At 40.0% G+C, this 17,711-nt stretch overlaps 1 protein-coding gene across 1 annotated transcript in view; it reads left to right on the forward strand.

Moving 5' to 3' along the window:
* The window catches only part of UXS1 (UDP-glucuronate decarboxylase 1), a 92,534-nt gene that overhangs the window by 15,722 nt on the left and 59,101 nt on the right, over positions 1-17,711 (forward strand). The window contains exons 2-5 of the mRNA XM_074964514.1: positions 5,664-5,691; positions 9,005-9,053; positions 11,057-11,100; positions 15,140-15,200. Coding sequence (XP_074820615.1) covers positions 5,664-5,691; positions 9,005-9,053; positions 11,057-11,100; positions 15,140-15,200 — 182 coding nt within the window. The remainder of the gene's footprint in view (positions 1-5,663; positions 5,692-9,004; positions 9,054-11,056; positions 11,101-15,139; positions 15,201-17,711) is intronic.

A 17,711-nucleotide genomic window follows, 5' to 3' on the forward strand; every position in this document is an offset into this window, starting at 1 on the left:
CGTGAGTGTGTGACCGGTAGAATTGTCTGAAATTTTTCAAGACTGTGAAATTTTGGCCAGCAGCAGCCAAAAAACAAAAACAAAACCACCACCTCAACTTTTACAAAAATGTATTGCTTTTTGACCAGCTCTAGTATGTCTCCTGTGAGCTGGCATGACACTTGGCAACCTGGAGGGGGAGAAGTGATTTTGATGTAATATGTAACATTTACTATTAACCGCAAATGAAGAGAGTTTTTTTTTTTGGACCTGAGATGGACTTTGATTCTCAAAATGAAAACTGTATCTCTTACTGCATGTTGGGTACAGCACCTGAAAAAGTGCATACACACAACAAAGTCCTTACTGAGAATGTGAATGTACTCTTTCTTTTTCATTTCTAGTAACAAATAAACTTGCCTTTAGGAAAGTGAACTGTCCTCACAACTTACAAGGATAAACAGGATTCAGCCATTTGTGTGGATGTAGGATTCTGTTATTTAGTGTTATGCAGACTCCATACCAAAGGGGTATATGTGCCTCATTTTTTTCCTTATGAAAAGCATGTGGGATTGGGAAGGAATGTGCAGAGTGAATTCATTTTGCTCATTGTGTAGTCTGGAGATCTGATTTTTTTTTTCTCTGAAATCAATTGGTTAGAATAATGGCATGAATAAGATGCCAAACTGTGAATTTGTTTCAAGCCTATGGGATTAAAGGATAATCTATCTATAAAAATAATAGCCCAGAGTTCACACTTTCAGAGAGTAAGGAGACCAATAGACTTAGTTTACCATAATGTACCATTCCACTGGCATTAGTACACTACTTCACACTGTGAAAAGTGTTTGTGTAAATATTTAATTGTTCATCTGGGGGGGGGAGCTCACTAATGGAAGCTCAAGTCTGGTAAATTTAGATGGGCATCTATTCTGGGCTTAGCTGTGGACCTTTCCTGGCAGTGATCAAGAAGTCAATTACAACTCTTGTTCTGCTCAGTTGAAAGCAGAACAAGCCATTTCATAGAGGTGGTTAACTGCCCTTCAGGGACAGGTGTAAGAGGCTTTGTCAGACTGATTCCTCTAACCCTGAATCCTACATGCCAACCAGACGTTTTTAACCTCTTGCCTTCTTCTGTCACTCCTCCTTGGGAGGGTGTGTGTGAGGTAATCATTAGATCTTTCATTCAGTTCACATTTTGTGGGCTTTAGTTACGCTAGTTTTAGAAGGCAATATGATCTCTGCGTACCTTCTAAGGTATTGGGATGAGTCTGTTAGGTCTGTTGGATATTTGGCTGTCCTTCTCTCTTGCCTCACCCTGTTTCCAAAACATGAGCCAACTAGTTCAGCTGTTGTGAAGTCTTGTGGTTCTCTTTTCTGGGCCCTGCATCAAAGGCCACATTTGAATTAAACAAGAGTTTATTTGTTTGGTTGTACTATCATTAGACACCTCTGCCCCCAAACCTTCCAACTGCCAAAACTTTCCAGTCCCCACCTTCTCCCAGAACCAGATGCCTTAATATAACCCTAATACAGTCCCCACTAGCAAACCCTGATCAACAGTTTGCTTAAATGCAAAAACCTGCCTTGCAAACCCTTAATAGCAAAACAATGTCCAGTTAAGGGAACTGTCACTAACCCAGTTTAACTGTTGCACATTAAACTAATCCATTTCACAGGTAGTTCTCTGCATCTCCACCAGAAGCTCCTTTGTACATACAAAGAAATACAATACGGACAAAACCCACTCTAATCTGCGCCATAATGCAAAACCTCAACTCTCACCTCAGCAGCATTGAGGCATGTACTATGTGCAGATGTACATTGGCTAAAGAGAATATTTTATAAGTGGGAAAACACAAGGTCATAGTTAAGTTTTTGTGTTCGGTCCAGTTCAAGGAATTTTGTGTATTGTTTCTCTGCGTGCAAGGGAGATTGTTGTGGAGTAACTTAGTGCAACCTTAAGTATGGAGTTGCTACTGTGTATCCATAATTGTGGCCTTTAATTTTTTTTCTAATACAAGAGCTTTTGAAACCTTTCCCATAAACTTAATAAAAAAGCCATTTACCTGCATAGCTGTGGATTTGTTGGTAGCTGTGACATCACAGCATGGTGCATTTTGCGGAGAGAAAAGTGGAGTTATTTGAAGTTCTTCCTCTTCCTGTTTGTTCTGGGCACTAAGGGTACATCTACATTGGAATAAAAGACCTGTGGCATGGCTGCACCAGGCCCAGGCCAACCGACTTGGGCTCACTGGGCTCAGGCTGCACGGCTTAAGCCCGAACGTTTACATGGCAATTTTACAGCCCAAGCTCTGTGAGCTTGAGTCAACTGATCTGGGCCAACCATGGTTGTTTAATTGCTGTGTAGATGTACCCTCCGTTCACAATCCTACTTCTAGGTCAGTTGTCATGCAATATTTTTACATGGCCTCATTTAAAAAGTTGGTTTCTTACTGTAGCTCCAGTGAATACCTCTCTACAGCGGGAAGTGAAAAGCTTGACATTTCCCTTGCAGCTGACTACCTTCCTCATCAAGTCACCTCAGTTTCTCTCTGCCACTTGAAAACAAATTGATAAATTATATACGGCATTTTCCTGATCTACAGAGTTCTATTATAAGTGAATTTTGACAATGTGTGCCTCAAGAATTCATGAAATTTCTCTCTGTAGCCTGCCTGGCTCTGGCTGTAGTCTTCACTGAAAAAAAAATATATATATATTTTATACTGAGATGGCTATCTATAAAATTCCATTGCAGATAAGACCCAAGTAGTTTTACCCCAGTGTAGTTAGTCAAAGTCAACCCTAAGCCCCTCCTACCTCTCACCTGGGGTCTACCTCGGTATAGCTAGTCAAGGTAAAAACTAGAGTACCTTTTCTCAGCTAACTCAATGTGGACTTCTAGTGATCACAATGTAAAAGTGCACCTATTCTTTCAGTGAAGACATAGCCTTCCTTCCTTCCTTATTCTATTTATAGTTTTGTAATGCCTTTGGTTGTGGCACCACAGAAAGTCCTGAGATTTTGGAGGGAGTCCAAAACCTCTTTGTTCTCTCCTTCAACATCATTCGTGAAGCTTTGCCAGCCTTTCCTCTGACCCTTTCTCTTACTTTTGCTTTCCCCCAATCCCACCACCCTGTAGATAATACCAGCCTTCATGGCCTCTTCATTTCCTTTCCCATACCTGCTCCTGTGCCGTTATCTATGCTGACGTCGTGCCCAAAATGCTATCCCGGAGCTTATTTCATAGTCCATCACATTGTCCTAGTTTAAAATCTCTCCTATTAAAAACTCACTTATGCAGTATTTCCTGCAAAAAGGATTCACTTGATTTTTCCCTATCAGAGCCTCAATGGTGCGCACTCAACTGCATTATAGTATTGCCCTCACCCTTCTTCCCCTTCTCCACAGCCTTTTTTATTTTGTCTCCACTTGTGGATTACTGTGGAAGGCCTTAAATCAGGGGTTCTCATAACAAAATTTTTGGTGGCCTCAGAGTGCGGCCACCAACTCTTGCTGGTGGCTGCGTTGACAATTTTTACTCAAATACTTAATTAACTTTAGGAAAAAAATAAATATGCGCATACATATAAATATGCACATATTTGCAAATCATTGTAATTTATTGAATCTTTTTGCAGACTCAATAAAAATAATGTACAGTTGTCTCTTGTTTACTGGACTGTAGCAGAATAGAAACACAAATAAGGTGCTCTGCAGGTTCTTGTCTTTTTTGTTGTTGTTTTCTTTTGTTTTTTTGGTTGCTTTTTTAAAAAGACTTGCTAGCTAGTAAGTCTGCTGCTGTGAAAAGTGAGCCCGGGGACAAATTAAGCGTTGCATGGGGAGTTCAGTGGGAGGGGATGTGAGGTCTGGGGAGGAATGCATAACGGGCCGGCAAAGGCAGCAGGGGCCAGGGCGATGTGGGGGTGAGCCCCACAGCTGGGTTTTGTAGCCCTGTGGCCAGAGCCTGCTGCCTGCCACCTCAGGGCTGGAGCCAGACCCTACATCCCCAGGAAGGTGGGGAACTCACTAACTGCCTGCTTCTCCAGCATTTGCCTCTCCAGAGGGCGTCATTGTTCAACCCCTGCTGGTGGCCCTGGGGAAGGGACCACTGCTTAGCCACTTCCCACACCACTGCCCAGGGGGCTGTGGCCACAAGAAAAGCCCCTGGTGTCCGCATGCGGGAAACACGGTGCTTAAAGCCTTGTGAATGTTGTAAGATTTGTCTTCTATACATCTCTGTAAAACACCCTTCACGCACTTGGGTGCTGTAAAGAAACAAATAAGAGTCCTAAGGAATTACATACAAGCCTGAGGGTAGGCTGTTCTACTTGAGTGTCCTTTATTTGGCAGACTAATTCATTAACCACCACTCCAGGACTAAAGCAGCCTACAGGCAATTGAGGTCACTGCAGAAACTTTTTGTACTCAGACGCATATGCTAATACCATAACTGAACAAGACTTTTCTCTCCCCCCTCCCCAACCCCAAGAATGAAGGAATTTGTGTGCTCACCCTGAGGCTTGTTGTGCAAGGACTTCTGGAGAGATTTAGACTTTATTAGATTCTGTGTGTTGCTTATTAGGGAACTTGCCCTTCATGTTCAGTGGTCCCAAAAAAACCTAAAATTGCTAGTGCAATCTTCTTAATAATTGGGGGATTTCTCTTCTCTCAGTTCATCTCACACTCCCTTTCCTAGGCAGAAGAATTAAGAAAATACAAGGGACCTGACACTCTTAATATAATCACATAAGCACTGAACAGGTTCAAAAAACCAATTTCAATAGTGAATAGTTTCACTCGACTGATATTCCATATCTCTGTATCTCACTATAGAAATGGAAAAGCTGACATCTGTTTGTTCACTGTTCTGCATTGTATTGTGACTTATATCCAAAAAGAGATTACTTTACAACACTCTTTCTCATTTATATATGTGTATGTATATAAATAAAAAGAGGGTTAAGGTTGCCAAGGAAAGCATTCGGAATTAAGAAATGCCACTTGTGATGAATCAGTCTTCTCCCCACGATACAGTCTTTAAGTGATCATGTGCTGGTTTTAATACAGGATCCTTTCCTCATCCAGTGCCCTGGTTGAATACTGCTGTAAATAAGGAAGCTAACTGTTCAATCTTTGTCTTTGATGTTCAGCAATGGCCAACGGCCGCATTCACTGCACACCACCCAACCCTTCAGGCTGGGGTCCATAGGACCCCTTTCTTGCTCACAGCACGTTGTCCAGTTTCTTTAATGAATAAAGCATTATATAATATCCACTTTGACAAATCGTAATTCAGTTACTGCTGATATGGTTTATTCTATGATGTGTGTGGGATTGGTATACAGAAGGGGAGTATATTAGCTGATCATCTTTTCAGATAACCACAGGTATATCTATTTGGAGTATCTCTCAATCTGATATACTGCATGCTCTTTGTTTATTTGACATGCATGATTCAAAATTTTTCCCTTTTATAGCACAGGAAAAAGCCTCATCTAACTTCATCGGTTTTGTTTGACTTGTACAAAGGGTTCTGATCACTTGGCATATATAAAGTGACTTGTTTTTAGAATAGATAAGTTAGTTTTAAATTTCTTCTTATTAGGATGACATAAAAATTGAGAAATAAGTAATAGTTTGTTAAATGGCACTATAATGTTTTTTTTTCTTTTTTTTAGCTGTATGGGGCAACTTTATCAACATGAGGTAATACTTTATTTTGTCCGAGTATCTTTATTTGAAACGAGGTTATTTCTGCTACCATCCCATCATGCAACAATAGGAAGAAATCAGAAAAAGCTGCTCACAAAGTTGTTGAAATGTCAGCTCTTAACAACGGTAGATGTAGAATCCACCATTCCTGTAATAAAAACGCCTTCCACATCAAAGAAGTACCATAGGGCTGTGAACATCCCCACTGGCAGGGGACAAGACATGCTGAGTTTCCTCCTCCTCATTCCACTGGAGTGGAAGGACATTCCAAGATAACCAGTAAAGGATTTGTACCTCCTTAACCCTTAGGCTTTGCCTTAACTGCAGAGTTAGATGAACTTTTGCCTGTAATGCATCTTCTGTTCACACAAGGAAAAACCTCTATCCAAGGCTTGAGGGTGCTTTAAGACTAGGCTAGCAGACATATCTGAGGGTTTAGGCTTTAGCTTAGGTTTTTTTCAGCCAGGCTGGCAACCCACCTATTTTGCAATGAGACTGCAGGCTAAGCAAGCCCAGTTGCTGTTAGTCCTCCAGTGCTTTCCCACAGTTTCACCTGACCTGTGCTTCCTTGTCTGTGTGCTCCCTTTTACTGAACTGTAAGTTAAGTATATTGGCTCAGCATTTTAACCCTGCATGTGCCTGCTTCATTTCTGCTGCATTTTCCACAGCATTTGAACAGAGGCGCTATCCGAGTAAATGCAGTACAAATCACTTTGTGGTTTGCTAGCTGAATTGCTTAATGACCTTCCCATTAAAAGTTCTTGTTCTCAAACACTGTTTGCTTATGCCTTCAGAGCTATTTGCATTAATAATGAGTAGCTTCTCTTGGAAGTTATTTACATGAAGTATTATTCTCATGTCACTACCACAGACAGCAGCTCCATGTTAGGGGTAGGGGAAAGAATGCATCCTGTGAATGAATTCACAGAGTGGCCCAGTTTAATGGACCATTAAGAATAATGGGATAACCCACCAGAAACCCATCCCAGCTCATAGGCCACTACAGCACCATTGGGAACCCAGCCACACGGGTCTTTCACAGGTAGGGCTTTATGGTGGGGACACTCTATTCAGGCTAATTCTGTGGTGAAGGCATACCCTGAGATGTGTGGAAGATTCCTGCCGCCACTCCCTCAAAGCCTGCCTTGAATCTAAATATCTATGAATCAGCGAGGGTTCCCTGTGTGGCGCGGCAACCCAAGGAAACTAATTTTAATTGAGAAAGCATGATCTTATGTGGGAATATCCCCATAGAGTTGTAAGGGAAAGGAGATGAACCTTTAGGGGAGAGACCATCCGTGTAGCTTCACTCCACAGAAGTAGAGTGCTCAGACCAGCCCTCTGTAACTAAATTGGTATGTTAAGGAGGGGAAGACTCACTTAACATAAAGCTGCAATTGGCCAGTGCTCAAAACTACAGCATGTGAACACACTACAACAGATTTGACTTTTGAGATTACTTTAAGAACCTTTTTAATATGTTGTGTTTTCTGTTAAGTTTTTTCTTAATCACTTACCACAAAGGAAAAGATTCTCTGTTCCACAGATGCATGTTCAAAGTTGTGTGCATTATCTATTTTCAGGAAAATATCTAATACAGTAACTATTGTGAGTTAGTGTTACTCCTGAATAATATTCTAATGCTGCATGTTAATCTATAAGTCAGTTTTTGCTGCTGCTGGTACAGTAAGTGGCTGTCTTTTGTGAAAAGAGTCTTTAGAACCTGAATGGTTCTACTCAATACTGCACTCCTTCCTGAGGCAAAACTACTGACTTCAGTAGGAGTTTTGCCTGAGTGAGGCATGCTGGACTGACTGACTTAGTAAGATTTTTTGCAGAATGGTGTGAGGAGAATTGTTGTTCTGATTTCTAACACTGTGGTAGTATGTGTGTGTGTCTACTTAACAAACGGCCTTCTGTTTCTCGAGGTGTAATGACTGCAGGTCCCAAGTAAAGGAGCTCTGTTTTACTTGAAAGAACTCGATTTTGCATTGGCTGCCCCTGAAACCTCTAGTATGCAAAAACTTACCACTGTAAATGATGTTGAATAGTTCCATAAGCTGTCTGAAATGAAAATTAAGTTGAAACAAGAACTCATGCAAACTTAAGTGAAATCACGTAGGCTTGGGCTACACTAGCAAATTATGTTGGTATAACTATGTTGCTCAGGATATGGAAAATCCATACACCTGAGCGACGCAGTTATACCAGCCTTACTCCTGGTATACATAGCTTTATGTTGATGGGAGGACTTCTCCCATCAGCATAGGTACCGCCTCTTGGGTAGGTAGAGTGGCTATGCTGACAGGGGAAGCCCTTCCATTGGCTTAGGTACCATCTTCACTGAAGCGCTACGGTGGTGCAGCTGCAGCCTTTTAAGAGTAGGCAAGCCCTTAGTCACGAGAATGCGTATGCTAAGTGGCTTGCTCAGAGGAAGAACATCTCTAATCACTTGAGATGTTATATACATTTAAACATTAAATTAGATTACAATGAAACCTGTACAAGAGACCAGCTTTATTCTGCACCTTCTTGTCTTAAGAGGCTACCCTGAAGTATCCCCAAATATATTAGCATGGCTCCACCTTTACTAAGCAACCTTTGCTTAAGTATGTTTTTGTCCATAGAGTGGTTACTTAAAACAGTCTTCAGTGTGCTGATTTTGCTTTTAAAAAAAATCAAAGCTGCCTTAAACTGCAGAACTGTTTACCATGTTCCAGTCAGTTACACTTTTGTATCACCCCACTAACTGCACTGGAATTTCATAGGTTCAGCTGAAGACATTATTTGGTCTGTAAAATCTTTATTACAGGTGGGAAATGAAGAACCTATCTTAACTCTCTGATCCCTAGATTGAGTTCACAAATTCAGCAGTTGGAAAAATATATTATATTTGTACACTTAGTATGGAGTCATTGAGACAATAAATACAGACCCCTCCCAAGCCATTTTAGTCACGTTTCCTAGTAGAATTGCACTACAAAAATACTTTTGGGGGAGGTGACCCTGTGATGAGTGACTAGGTTATCTTCTTGTATTGAATTTTGAATACAATGTTGAATCTACCATGTTGATCAAGACTGCTAACTTTGGACCTGATTTAAAGGCCATTAGAGTTAATGGAAAGGTACCGGTTGACTTCAGTAAGCATTGGATCTGGCCATGGTGGTCATTTGCTCTGTGTTTGTGTAGCTCTAGAGAACATATTCTGGAGTAATAAACTTTTTAAAGGAAATTTTTAAAAAATTAAGAACACATTGGAAATGGCACTTAGTTGATCTGTTTCATGGCTCTTTTTCTTCAACAGGTCTATCCAAGACAATGGGGATCAGAAAGTTGAAAGTAAGATAGAGGAGGTTAGTTTATTAAGTGGTTAATATCCTCTTTATTTCGGCTTTTTTTAAAATTAATTTTCTTTCTAACTAGAATATTTTACTTTATTATTCTCCCACTAATGTAATCCTCAGCATTAGGTCTCATTCTTCATTAGAGTGGACCCAAACAGCGGACCCAAACAGCTAATCAGTGGCTTCCCTCTGTTTTCCCTAAACCTCTCTCAGAAGATTATAATTCCAAAGATCCAATCCTGTTTGCCACAGTATCTTCCTAACTATCCCAGTCATGCTGGGAATTGAGCCTTTGTTACCAAGTTTTAGGACTGCTGTACTAACTCCTTTCTCTGTCACCCCTCCAAAAAGTTAAGTGTATTTAACTTTTAACAAGCATTTACTATTTGAAAATTTCCACCTATGTGCATTGCTTTGTTCTTAACTCTTATGCAGATTAACCAGTTATATTTTAGCGATGAAATACTATGCTGATGAGCACAACTGAAAAACCTAATAGATTTGTACTAGGTTTCCAATTCATAATTCCGAAAAATGAAAAATTAGTAGCATATATAGACGCTGTTCTATGACTGACTATTCATTTTTAGGTGAGGCAATCAATAGTGTGTTTGATTTACCAGATTTCTCATATCTCAAGAGAACTATATATCCACTGTTACTTTGGACATGATTTGAAGCCTATTAAACTCACTTGGTCTTTTCATTGACTTCAGTAGGCATTGGAACAGGCTCGTAATGTCTTACATGTGTTTTTTCATTTTGGGTACAACTGCAATAGGTTTTATGGATTTGGAAATGCTGTTTTTAACTTCTTTTTAAAAAAAAGTTAAGATGTACAAATCTGTGAATACCCAACATGCAAAAGTTACTGTAAAATTCCTGAAAAATAAAAATTCTCTGGAGCTTGCTGAAAGTACCTAGCCCCTAATTATGCTGCCTTAATTCACATTGTGTAATTCCTTTCTCCATTGAAATCAATGGGACTGCTTGTTGAAGTACTACTCAGCATGAGTTACTGAATTAATAAGCCCAAATTACAGTACATAGAGGGGAATAACACAAAGCACAGTTCATTTCCATTCCTGGAGGCTTTCAGTAGTCAAAATCGAACCTGTCAATATTTTTTAAAGTAAATCCACAGTTTGTTAAAGGGCACTGTGGTGCTAGTGATACAATGCAGGTGATCCTAAAGAGATGCTGTCAACTTATATTTGGCCCTAAATTTAAATTTTGTAAAAAGCATTTATAAAGCCTAAAACCAAAAGAAGTATGTTCAGACTTCATCTTCCTTGCTTAAAACTTAAGCCTTGCATTACATGATAAAGAATCTGGAAGTGAAACTAATTTCATTTATTTATCACTGTCCAAGTTCAGAGAAATGCAGAGAGTTAAACAAAGAGCATAGATATTAGTAGATAAACTGTATTTTTAAATTTCTTTCCCTTTAATAATCCAGGGTGGTTGTAACAAGCCTGTTGAAGAAATGTGTTTAGAACTTGATTTTTTGTAATGTGTCATTGTCTCTTTAAAACAGAGGCCCTGACAACTTTTAGTCTTTAAAGGCAGTTTTCACAAGAGCCAGAGGTGTTAGTCTTGGTGTGATGGCTATATTCTAGTACGTTTAACTATATTCTGGCTGCCTAAACTTCCCCAACAACTTAAGTTGAATATTTCATGTGTTGTCCTAAACTGTTGTTTACTGTTGCTACATACTTTTTAAACAGCTACTCTGCATGTGCTGCATGTCAGTGGTAGGTGAAGTAATTTCCTCTATTTATAGCAGATTCTTCCTTTTTTTGTAATATGCTTTGGGATCCATTGGCACAAAAGACTCTCTAAATATAAGTTGTTCTGATCTTGGTTTCTTAAATGAATTTATTTAGACGAGGTGTAAGATTGCCACCCCTACTGTTACTCTTATAATAGCCTGCGTAGGCATTGTTTTTCTTTTTTCTGAGATGTAAATTCTTGCAACTTCCTTTAAAGAATTACTTTTATTACTTCTTTAGGCTGTTGCACCACTAAGAGAGAAAATCAGAGACCTGGAAAAAAGGTATGTCTGTTCTTGTGGGGTTGGGTTCAGTCAGCAGAGCTGTGTTTGTTTTGTCCTGAATGAGTCTCAAGGTCTTCAGTGAACTCACATGAATATAATGTGCTCAGTAATGTTGTACGTCTCCTGTTTGTTAGTAAGCACTGAGGCCTGATCAGTACTACGCAGGTAGGTTGACATAAGGCAGGTTATGTCGACCTAAATTATGTTAGTGTACCCACTGCAGCCTTTCTCCTGCTGATGTAAGTGCATTTATAACTGCACCAACATAATAATTCCTCCTCCACAAGAAGCGTAGTGCGTATGTAGCTGTAGTTAGGGCGACGCAGTGTCCGTGTAGACACTGCAGCAGTATAACTGTGTGCATTGGGAGTGGTCTCTTTGAAGTTAATGGGACTACTCATTGTTTGTGAAGTTAAGCTCTTGCATAGGGATTTGTAGGACTAAGGCCTATAATAGTAAATGTCAGCTGCACTCTGAGCACCGATTAACAGCCTGTATGAAAAGCCCTAAGGTGATGGTGTTTTTTTGCCTTCATTAAAAAACAACACAAAAATAAAACCTGTTCAGATCTCTGCTATTAACTCAAGAAGGGTTCAGTTAAGTAAAAATATGAAGAATTAAAAGATGAATTGAATTTAGGAACGTTTTCAGCATTCATCAGTTTGGATGAACCACTCTTCTCATTTAAGAGAACTCAGGGCTGATAATTCTGTCCCCATTCCATATTTTGAACCCATGCCATATCCCACAGGCTGTACAGTGTCAGTAAGCATGTGAGTGCACCTGACATGCTGGCTGTCACTGTGCCTCTCCCATGGATGAAGAGTGAAACTGTGTTCTGCTCCTGAAACTGAGCGTACATAATTCCTGCACGGTTTCCAGGATGCTGCACGCTTTGTCTTGGGTGCAGACGATATCGTGCTCAAATACAGATGTCCGGTTTTATTTTACAGCTGACTTCCAGATTTACTGACCTGCCACTTACAATTTTTGTTGAGAATGTGTGACCCTCATTTACTAAATCCTAATATGAGCACTGACTTGACAGATCAAACAGGGTGACCTTGTTGGCAACATGCAGACATTGATTACACGTGGCCACCAGTAGGTACTGTACCTGCTACTGCTATTTTTATTAAACTATAGTCCTGAATTAATGGCTTTAAAAAAGTCCTATACATTCTCTCGTCTTCAATTGATTGTTATGAAACTAAGTACAGTAGAACCCTGTTTATCTGAGCCTTCATTATCCAGCTCGGTGTATTAACCAAACCACCAGTGTACATAAAGGAATATAAGTAATTGACGCTTTGGCCCCGGATGGCGCAACTCGGGCTGTCGGCCTCGGGCTGAAGCTCTTTGCCCATTCTTCTAATTATCCAAATTTCTCATGATCTGATCCGGTCTCGGTCCCAGTTAAATTGGATAAATGGGGTTCCACTGTATTTGTTTAGTTTTTAACAGTAGCAGAAGTGTTTCTTTAGTGGAGGTTTTTTATCTACCTGACTTGAGCTGCTGTCTGTTCTGTCCTTCGTGGATGGCCTGTGTGATGTGATGGCTTGATCAGTATTAATTTTTTAATAGTGTTACATTTTGGTGCAATATGTCAAATTGAGATCTGTTTCTTTTTGCATCAGAGGCAGTAGGTTATTTAGCCTTTGGTGAGGACACACATGAATGACTTTGCATTTGGAGTATGTGTGCAGTATATTGTTAATGGGTTATATTTCAGATGACATTGTGTGCCTGCCATTGAGGGGGAAAATACGTACATGTACCCCTCTCCACGCACCCGATTTTGGCATTATGAAATCACAAGAGATGAGCCTGACTCGCCATTCTTGTGTCTGTGTAGTTACTCACACTCGGTCAAAGCGAGTGTAAAATGCTGTCACCTGGTGAATTTTGATCAGGTAGCGTTTTACATTCACTTTGCAAGGACGTAAAGAGCCACACAAGGGCCCTCTGAGTCTGTAGTTGTTAGAGGATTGAGGCTGATGAATAGCGAGCCTTTAAAGCTAATTCTTCGCTACTGGTTTTATGGGTGTTGTGGTGGGTGAAAAGCGCTTATCTTGTACAGTCCAAAGGTAACCCATCCTCATGGTTCTGCGGAGGAGGAAATGAAGGCATTTTTTAATACTTGGCCCTTGAGAAACTTTTATTTATTTATCTGGAGTGAACTTTCAGAGTTCATATAAGTAACTTAAAGCATTATCAGAGTGGCATAGTTATCAAAAACAATCACTAGAAATTAGGAAAATCAGAGTTAAACCTAAAAAGAACCCATTAATTCAAAGCATGAAAATGTCCAGTTAAAGGATCCAAACAACCAGAACTGTTCCCTGTAGTGGTGACCTGAGGACAAACATATGGAGACATCCTTGTGGTCAGGGAAGGAATGGATTCCATTTTTTTTCCCCACCTTATTTGATCTCCCTGTTTGGATCAAAGAAGTTCTGTTACCTCACCATCGAGGTGTTCTCCAATGGTATGTGTGTGTGGAGAGTCTGCAACTAACCTCCAGGCATGGGAACATTTGAGGTTTCTGCTGCTGCCTGGTTTCCACACACAGGAAGTTGAAGATAGTATCATAAGCACTCTCAGGGTGAAGGGTTGATGATGCCATTCAAGTACACAGCATCTGTGCTCTCCCTCTTGGAGATCCCCATTGAGACAAGGTTGTGGATGAGAGATAGTTGAGGCATGGTGCTTCAGATCCAGGAGCATGGAGACAATCCAGTGGCATTCTGTTTGTGTATGGATGAAAAAGTAATCTGTCAAGCAGAATTCTTGACATATATGCAGTTCCATTCGCTCTACTGATTCATCTCATCCACTAGACTTTTAATCTTTTTAAAGGCAGTTTTCACAAGAGCTAGAGGTGTTGCAGCATGCAAACTAGTTGCAGCATGCAAACTAACTGGAGAGGAGGGGTGATGAATATTTGAGTTACTTTTTATGACATTTACTTAAGAATGACCTGAATTACTGAAGTACTGGCAAGACTAAAATGCTGCTTAACTGAATCTCAACACAACCTTACTTGTTATTCCCATAATACAGCAAACAAACAGGTGAAAAAAATCATTGAGGGGTGATAGCTCAGTGTCCGTAATTCTTTATGCTCTTGAGCATCAATTGTAAGCTTACTATTTTCAGGCCTAGTAGTTTTGCAGAAAATGAGAATTGCTGGCTAATGTGTTTTATTTTAGTTCTCACACCCCCACCCCAGGAACGTCTACCTTTTGTGTATATGGATGAAGGGTGCAAAAAATGGTATGTGAAATGGTAACACACACCCCTCCAAAGCAGTGGTAGTCTTCTGAGTCATCCTTAACTCTCACATTATGTAGCTCTGTGAAGGCTATCCTAATTTAAAAACAATTTCCTTGACTTTCTGGTTTTAAATTTTACATAAATGAAATGTAAAAGAAAAGAGTGAGAGGTTGAGGGTGCTGAGTAGTAAACAAAACTCTTTTTTTCGTCTCTTAAGTGGTTTTCAGGAGTTTTGATTTAAAAACAAATTCAAAACCAACCATCTGAAAATACTTGCCACTCAGCAGCAGTTCTGGTTTCAGACTCCTGTGATGTCATCATCAGCACCAGTTCTCCAGCTGTCCATAGGCCCAAACCCTGAAGGTTTTAGTGCAAAATCAAACAAGAAAAGAAACACTTTTTAAAAAAGAATCTGTGCACCATAAAGTAGAAAATAAGGGGCCACAGATTTTTTTATTTGCAACTGATAATTCAGTCCTCTTTACCTTATTTTTACTAAATGCAGAACAGTTTCTTGTGGCGGCTCAGTTTTTTTTCTTTAGGAGGGTGATAGCAATTTGAAAGCAATGTTGCCACAAAGTTAAAAATCTAAGTAAACACACTTTTTGAGAATTTTCAGTGCCTGATGTTCTCTCCTATGAGATGAAATGTTAATTTTTGTGACAGATTTCACGAAGTAGATACACGAAGGAAAAGTTGTCGTCAGTCACCTAACTAAATCTTAATTTAGTTTTTCTTCTTCCTGTTTTGAAATGTTCTGTAGTTTCACCCAGAAGTATCCACCAGTGAAATTTCTATCAGAAAAGGACCGTAAAAGAATTTTGGTAAGTCAGTATTTCATCAGGGCTCATGTTCTGGAAATAAGAGGCATTGGTTTAGAATTGTGTAAAACTCAGTTAGGGTCACAGGATTAATTAAAAGAAGATTTTTATAATTTTGTTGAGCAGCTTGATACCTCCTACATAGGTTCAGGAGCAACTACTCTAATTCCTTTCACCCTGTGGTGGTGAGGTGCTCAGTGACAGCATGTGGATAACAGCCTTGGGCTCTGGATTGGCGGTGTGACTCATTAATAGGGTTTCTGCTGTCTTGGAACTACATTGGCTCGGCTCTAAGGTGTGTTTTTCAGAAGGGTGCTTGTCCATGTTCCCAGCTGCTGGAAATTTTCTGACATTGGGATTCTTCTGAAGAGGGGCAATGGTTTAGAAAGTGCAAAGTGTTGGAAAAACCTGTCTGACCAAGGCTGGGGGAGAGAGCCTAACGTGGGGTCAGATTCCTTGATGCCCTGTGGTCCCTTTTGCACTGCCATTGAGCAGACATGAGACGGACAAACATAAAGATAGAGGAATACGCCAGACCCAGGGAACCTGTGTGTGCTAGGAAATCCTAGAGAGCATAGAAGACATTCCAGGGTGCATCACAGGAAGAAGAGGCCATGTTGTGACAGGGCATTCTGATGCTCCAGGGCATCTGTGCTGCTGTCATGGCCCATAGATGCCATTGAAACAAGGTGGAGGTGAGCTCTGTCCTTAGATTCTTCGGTTCCCTGTGGTGGCCCTTGCTGCGGGGCAGGGATGAACTTGCCTGTGGATTCTAAGAAGTTATAGAACAAACGGATTCTGTGTCGTGTGCAAGTACGTGGTCCAAGTTTTTGCCGCCCTGGTAGGGAGCGGAGAGTAGTACAGATCTCTATGTAGTGCTCTTATGCTTAACTTGTCTAATGTTCATTTTGATCTCAACTCCTTGCCATTTAGAAAATTCAGTGGAATGAAAACAAGAGGCTTGTTTTCGCTATTAAAAATGAAGTTCCCAGAGCATGGGTAATAGCTTACATATGAACAGAAATTCTTCTGTATTCTTTTTTCAGTATATGCGAAGTTTAATAAAGAAGTGAACAATAGTTAAGAAAAGCCTGTGCAAAGAAAAAGGCCAGTGATCTGAAACCAATACCTTTTGATAGTTGTTTATCTGTAGTTGAGAAAGGTTTGAGGGCTGTAGTATCAAGGCCCGCTCTAAAGCTCAGTGACAGTAAATGGCATGGCTACAGTTGACTTTAATCAGCTTTGGATCAGGCTGATAGAGACTGACTTGACTTTGGACAGAATGGCCAAGGCCTGCAGTACTTGTCTTTAGATCTTTGTAATCAAGTCTGCTAACAAGAGTGCATTGCTGATACTGCAGCCTTATTGCAAACATCTCTTCCAACCGTTGTCAGTATTATATTGCAAGCCCAGCGTACTCTGCATGAAACTAGATTTCAGCTTTGCATCAAGATCCTTGGATTCTTGTGCATAATGCAGGAAATTCTGTAGCTGCTTCGTTTCAGTTTTTTATAGGAAGTTCTAAAGAATTAGATATAAAAACAAATACAGCCAGTAAAGTAGCATCCGTTTATTTTGACAATAAATTACCTTTATGCTGTACTGTGTCTGCATTTTCAATTCTCGAGTTTTCGGATAATGCATAGCTGCACCATGGAAATCATCAGTGACTCGGATGTAGATGTCACTTGAGGCTTTTGGCCCCTGCAGAAAGCACTAGAGGCAGTTTGAAATTGTGGATAGCACCCTAGCAGGATGGTTCTGCTAAATAATCAGTAGTATAATAGCTAACAATAATGGTCAAAATTTCATCAAGTTTGTGTCCATGCCCCATAGTCAAGGAAGGGGAAAGTTAGCAGCTCTCAGAGCTGTTGTTTCAGGTGACTGCAAACTCAGATATCAGTGCACTAGTTTATGCGTGGTTTGCATCTTCACAATAGCAAGGGCTAGAAATGTAACTTTTACTTTAAAGCAATATTTTAATTTCTAGAGAATAGTTCTTTGGCAAGGGGTAAATTCCACAGCACATTCTGAGGCTGCAGAATACATTATATGTATTCTAAATCTTCACAGTATATAAGCAGCACTCATTAAAACCAGTAACATTAAAGAAAAAAAAAAAAGCACAGGGCCTGATACTGTCTGGTCCTCTTGGCAAATTGTCTGGTCATGGCAAAACTCTCATTAGCTTCAGTGGGAGTGGGCTCAGAATCTTGGAATGTAAGCAGTCATGTAGTATGTTTGTCACTTATAGGTGGGACTGGTAATGCCACTTATTAAGGTTTCCAACAGTTCCTGTTGGAAAATCCTGTTTTCAGTTACTTATAACGTTCGCCCAAATGGTTAACATTTGGCAAACTTCTCCATGCTTTCTGACTGAAGCTGATTTTTTTTTTTTTAAAAAGAAAATTTTCACCAAAATGGTTGCCTTTTCTAAGAACAAGGCTAGGAAAAAAGTTTTAAAAAATTCTGGCAACCTTTTATTTGAGAAGTTATAACGTAACTTTGTGATAG

The sequence above is a fragment of the Natator depressus genome, chromosome 1 (genome assembly GCF_965152275.1).
Source record: "Natator depressus isolate rNatDep1 chromosome 1, rNatDep2.hap1, whole genome shotgun sequence".
Taxonomy (NCBI): Eukaryota; Metazoa; Chordata; order Testudines; family Cheloniidae; genus Natator; species Natator depressus.